The sequence below is a fragment of the Diospyros lotus genome, chromosome 10, assembly GCF_014633365.1.
Source record: "Diospyros lotus cultivar Yz01 chromosome 10, ASM1463336v1, whole genome shotgun sequence".
NCBI classification, from domain to species: domain Eukaryota; kingdom Viridiplantae; phylum Streptophyta; class Magnoliopsida; order Ericales; family Ebenaceae; genus Diospyros; species Diospyros lotus.
The window spans coordinates 26046870-26053602 of NC_068347.1; the positions used below are offsets into that span (position 1 = coordinate 26046870).

General features: G+C 30.0%; 1 protein-coding gene across 3 annotated transcripts in view; it reads left to right on the plus strand.

Annotated features, from left to right (window-relative positions):
* LOC127811321 (general transcription and DNA repair factor IIH subunit TFB1-1-like) overlaps positions 1–895 on the plus strand; it is a 38096-nt gene extending 37201 nt beyond the window's left edge. For 2 of the 3 annotated variants that reach the window (XM_052351065.1, XM_052351067.1), the window contains one exon: positions 415–895. In XM_052351065.1, coding sequence (XP_052207025.1) covers positions 415–561 — 147 coding nt within the window. In that variant the 3' untranslated portion in view covers positions 562–895. The remainder of the gene's footprint in view (positions 1–414) is intronic. The other variant, XM_052351066.1, reaches the window with a different exon arrangement.
* The last annotated feature ends 5838 nt before the right edge of the window (positions 896–6733 follow it).

Below are 6733 nucleotides of genomic sequence, written 5' to 3' on the forward strand. Positions count from 1 at the left end.
TAACCGTTTGAGTAACCTAATTATTAGATAGATAAATTTTGGGGAAGAATTGGGAAGTGACATGGAGGTAAACAATAAAAGTTGTCACCACCATGGAGTGATTTCATGTGAGTTCAATTCTTACTATGCATAACAAATAATTTATTTATGTGCAAGTCATTTCTCAGACAAGTTTGTCAAAAACAATGCATCAATTCTTAGTTCCATCATGTAAGGTCGACTACGTGAATTCTAGCTTGGTAGTTATTCTATCTATGGATACTAACTGTTTTAGCCTGTTGGTCATTTTTATCTATGGTGTTATGTAAAGTCCTTATAACTCGTATAATTTCTTGGACAAGTGTTACTTCTTAATAAACGGAAAAGTTTGGGGTTTTTTCTTGCTTTATCGCCGCCCCGCACTTGTGTTGTTAGCCTGATGCACAGAGACCATTTTGGTGCAGGCTCTGGATGCTGCTTTTGCACATTATGATGCAGACTCGCAGAAGAGATCTGGCAAGACGGGCGATAGACCCAATGGAGTCGTGTAGGAGACTTTCCCTGTTGGTGATGCCTATATAGCAGTTGCAATTGTGTGCATCACAGCGATCAAATACAACTGTACATCTAATGAAATTTTGCTTTTGTCTTGAGAGAAAAGGTTGGCATAATATATGTTGCATTGAAATGATGATACTATCTATTAATTGTCCAATTTTTGGCTTATAGCTTATATCCAACGACTGTGATTCTACTACAGCTCTGTTTAGTTTTTCTCTGATTCTTCTTCGGGTTATATCACACTTTGACAAATATATTTTACTTTTCAATATACAATTATTAAGAAACCATATCAAAACTTTGTAACAAATGAATTATTCATACATAGTTGATTGTTACTACAATTATCAAATGAGATGATGATGATGACATTGTCGGCTCATCAATAGAAAAACATATCATTACCAATTGGTACCAATTTGTTGTTTTGTGTGCTGCCAATTGGTACATGTTTCTTTAGATGGCCAATACATTCCCCCCTCCCAATCGGCCAAGGTAAGGTAAGTGCTTACGCCACGCGCATGTACCTCCTTGTAATTCGTCAATTACGCTATTATTGCTCTTCTGAAATTAAAAAAAAAAAAAAAAATCTCTCCCTTTCTATCACTGTCAAATTTTGCTCTGTCCACTCTGCTGCGATTCTTGATATTTGATATAGGAGAAGTTTTTAAATTTTTAGAATTCATGATTTTTAAGAATGTTCTTTGAGAATATTTAATTTTTAGGATTTATGTAATTTTATAATTGGCTAGTTTTAAATATTTTCAGAAATGTTGGGTATTCTTTTATGAAAATCTTATATTTCTATATTTAGTTTAAATGTAATATTTCTAGGAATTCATGTTATTTTTCTAAAATTATTCTTATTTGATTTTTTATTTAAAAATGATAAATTCTTTATAGTATATAAATTATTAGAACTCACAATCTCTTTAGAAAGTCAAAAAATATTATTTTTTTTACACATTATATATTTTTGTGTATATATATATAATATATATGTTTATATAAGAGGGTAGAGGGGGTATTTTAATTTTTTTTTTATTTGTTAAAAAATTTTCTTAGTCCATGGGAATCTAAATTTTTTTTGTGAAAAATTGATTAAAAATAAATTTTATGAATGCTTTTTTTTAATATTTTTTTTAAAAAAATTGTATCAAATATAGAAATGTAAACTTCCAACCTAGCATTTTTAAAAATTTAAAAATTTCTCTTATACCAAACGCCTCCTAAAAATTTATTTGACCTAATTTCATTAAATGAAACAGAGGTACTTTGTCATGTTTATATTTTAATTAGTCTGTATAAAATCTCTATCAAACATGTATAGATTCTCAGATTAAACAAATTCATATATAACCAAATTTTCTTAAAATTACTTTAATCATATTAATCAAAATAATTGAAATTGTCAAAACTAATCAAAATGATCAAATTTTATTCAAAACAATCAATGTTAAGAAGGTTTACTGGGAATTTAACGTATTTTAGTATATACAATTGTTGAAATAGATGTCAAAATTGTTTGTAATAGTGGCAATTTTGTAAATAACCTAGAATTTTGTGGTATTTTGTAAAATATTAGATTTTAATCAATTTAATTTATTTTACAGCATTTTTGGGGTGATCTTCCCAAAAGTATATAATTTGTCACCGCCTTTAATAACTGACTTAATACAGGTTGTTTATTGTGGGGTTTGTGTGAGGTGGTACCACGTGAACGCATTAATTAGGGGAAAGTAAAAATTTAGTTTATCCAAACTAATCGAATCTATTGGTTCGGTTTAATTTTTTTTCTTGCATCGATTCGATTTGGTTAATTTTTTTCAAAAGTTTGGTTTTCAATTTAATTTTTTGGTTAGAAGAACCAAACTAATTGGACCCACCAAACTTTAAAACGATATTGTTTTGATATTTATAAACCGACATCATTTTTTAGATTTTGTGTGTTTTCTATCAATTATTTCAGTTTAATCGGTCCAGTTCTGGTTTAAATCCTAATTAAATTTGTTTGAGTTAAAAAATGAAATTTTAAGATGTCAGTTTTTTTTTTCTTAATTTGAATGTTCAGTGTTAGAGTTATCTCTATCATATATAAATATGTTAATTTTAATAATATTGAAGAGACTTGTCTCACTATAATAAATTATGAAATTATTATATTATTTATATTGAGCAATATAAGATTTGTCCGATATAGATAAACTTAGAGAGAGTGCATGAGCCCCACTCTTTCATTGTCTTACTATAATAAACTACGAAATTATTATGTTACTTGTATCAGACAACATAAAATTTGTCTAACGTGGACAAAATTAGAGAAGGAGTGTGGGCCTTACTCCTTTCCTCCCTCCTCCCCAACACCCCCTGCATGTTGACATCGGATATCAAAACACTACTCTAATAAATTAAATTATTATAACAAATTATTAACAAATATAACAAAAATTAATAATAATCTGGCTCTTGAACACTTAAACTACTTTTAGTGATTACATAATATAATAAAAGAGTATTTTTATATTTATATTTTTATACAATAATGTCATCATAATAATAAGATAGTAATTGTTTTTATAATTATATTATATCTTAATACATGAAAATTTAAAATTTATGTAACCGACTCTAAGAATAAAAACCTAATACATTATTGTTTGTAGTAATGATGAATGAATAAAAATAAATAAAAGGACAAAGCCCAACAGGGAACATTTGGCCTATACCCAGGCCACGGGCCAAATGTCTCCCATTCTGCTAACATCTCAGGCTTCGAAGACACTCTGGACAAATAATAGGCTGCCAACTGGCATGATTTGTAAAAAAAGAAAATTTTTTTGAGAATCAGATAAGTTGACAGATAAATTTACAGAATAGGAGTTAAAAGACTAAAATGCTCTCGTCCATATTACATTGCACTTTTTCCAATGCAACGTGGGTGAAAACATTTTAGTCTTTTGTAATTTCTAATAAAAGATTATTTGCCCCCTCAATTTTAAATTAAACTTATTGTACTCTGAGTTTTTAATTTCAAATCTATTATATCTCTTAACTTTTAATTTTATAATAATCACACACTTAGCTCCAATAAGCATGATGCGTGAAACATACACACAATTGATGTACGTGAAGGTAAAACTATCATCTCCTTCTTCTTTATTTCTAGCGTCGACAACCTCTCGCTTTCCTTAACCCAATTGATCTCGTCTTCTTTGCTGACGATCGACCCTAGTCCTTTTTTCCTTACCACTAGCCAACCTTAGTCTCGCATTCTTCATCACCAAATTAAGATTGAGCAATCGAAGTTTATGTTTGTGAATCGAATCTGACAAGGGATAGTGACGATTAGTATTGCACAGAAATGGTAACACCAAGCACTAAAACATTAATTTGTGTTAGTGAATTGACGACCACCGAGCAAACAGAGTTGTGAATCAACGACATCTAGTACTGCCTTCCTTTTCCGTTGTCTTCATCTTCATCATTTGTAGTGACAACGATAGCACCGAGTACAAAAACGTTGATTTGTGTTCATGAATTGATGGCGATTTAGCCCAATTTGTGTTTGTGAATCAACAACAATATCAAACACGTTGTCCACTGTCACGTCATTCACTTTCTCTCTTGCAGCGTCATGTCGTTCGCCGTCGGCCCCACCTTCTCATTGGCCCAATCAATGTTGGACCCACATCAGACTGCGCGTGTAACTCACACGCCATGCTTACTGGATCGAGTGCATGATTATTATAAAATTAAAAGTTGATGGGCATAATATATTTAAAATTAAAAGTTAAAGAACGCAATATATTTTGGGGAAATTGTATTGGCAGCTCGACGACTTACTCTTCACAGCCCACTCCATGCAAAATTATGCATTAATTTTCAAATTCCCATTTTAACCCCAACCCATTACCTCATCCGACTACCGCCTTAGCTCTCTCTTTTTCTCCCGCACCATATACACATATACACACACAAACACATACACCATATATATATATACACGCACTCACTCACACATATATATATACACACATGATTTCATGGCCGTGGCTATTGTGTATATATATATATATATATATATGGTGTATGTGTTTGTGTGTATATGGTGTGGAAGAAAAAGAGAGAGCTGAGGCGATAGTCGGAGGAGGTAATGGGTTGAGATTAAAATGGGAAGTTGAAAATTAATGTATAATTTTGCAGGAAATAAGCTGTGAAGAGTAATTTGTCGAGTTGCCAATAGAATTTTCCTATATTTTGAAGTTGAGGGGCATTTTTATGCCCTTTACTAAAATCAAGGGTCAAGTCAACAATGGCTTCACTGATTTTTTGAGAATATTATGAGTAAATAATTATTTATTTAAAATTTAAAATAATTATAAATATATATTTTAAGTAATAGGGACAAATTTTATTTAAACATTTACTAATAAACTCTAATTACATATTTTAAATTAAAATAAATTTATAAAAAATATATTTAAATGATATAAGAAATAAGATGTATTTTAAATAAATATATAAGTAGACTGAGTAATTATTATTCAAAAAATCTGGTATGATCACATCCAAAAAAATATGATATGAAGGCTACATAAGAATCATAGGGAGCCTTCCCATTATTCTATTATCACAAGGAAAACCCTTTTGAAGATGAATTTCATATCTAGCTTATAGGCATGTGATGTTATGCGAGAATAAATTTGTGCTTTTTTAGTCTAAATAAATGCTTCTTTTTGTAGTCTAAACCATGCTAAAGTATTTATTTTGGAGTATTGTTCTCCGATTCACATTAGGTTTGCCCAATGTGCTGATGTTGGGGGCAGGGGGGCCCACGCTACCTTTCTAACGTTATTTGCATTAGGCAAACATTATGTTGCTTGGTACAAATAACATAATAATAATTTTGTTTTAATAGATTTGTTAATTTGAATAAAATTAGTACTCATAAAATAACTCAAATAATTGTGAGAAAACTTGATTTGAAGTATCTTTCGATATTTAAATCAATAATTAGATAAAAGCATGGGTGTTTGATAGTTTGAAAGCATTGGAAAAATATAACAAAAACTAAATGGTTATAAAGAGGGGTGTGAAATGATACCAGCATATAAGAAGTTGAAGATGGTGATGATATAGTTACCTTTTATAGTATTTATAAGTGTTAATACCCTTTATTTTGAAATGTCTTTAATCACAACATTTTTCATCTATCATTCAAGTAATCAATGTGATTCTTATTTGTTAAAGTCGCAACCATGATGGTTTTATTTTGTTAGGGGCATAACGTTAGTAGTCCTAATGTTAAAGGCACAATTTTCAATAATTTAGTTGGTTGATATGTGCTCACATGGTAAAAGCATTCTAGTAGTCAAGTCAATTTTTTTTTTTTTTTTTTGGGGGTGGGGGGGGTGGGGGGGGGGGGGGGGGGGAACCAAAAGGTGAAATCTCTCATTTTAGGACTTTCGTAGCTCAGCCCCAAGATTTCTGCAAGAAATTAAATCACAGAACTCAGTGACGAGATTTGAACACGGAGCCTGCACCGACTATATAACAGCTAAATCCAAAACTCTATGAAATCAATGTGTGTAAGGTCCCAACCATTAAGCTATACTTAGGCTAAATCAAATTTTATTTTGATTTGATCTAAAATGTAACATGTGGAGTAGAGGCGAGGCTCTTTGGTCTAGATAGGGGTGTCACTTATTAGTATCACCTTGTTAGATTTTTCATTTTTCAACTTTAAGGGTGAGTATTATGTCAATTAGTTATAAAGTAATTTAATAATTGAATTAAAGTGAAATTTTTAAAAATTAATTAATATCGAAACAATCAAATTGTGAAAATTAGTTAAAATAATAGAAATTTATTCAAAATAATCAATGTTTAAATAGGTTTATAATGAATTTAAGACACTTTTGTATAAGCAATTATTGTGATAGACCTCCATTTAAGTTTACATAGTAGTGATGATTTCATTAAATAATTCAAAATTTAATAGTAATTTTCTAACATGAAAAAACCATTGTTAAAACCTAACTATAATTTGAAAATCAAACTTTTATATCAAATCGAATTGAACTGAATTTAAGAAATATCAATATGGATTAATCAAAATTAATCCATCCAATTGGAAAATTCAATTTTAACTAAAATAATACTTGGGATGACCACCTTTATGCTACCCTCGGTG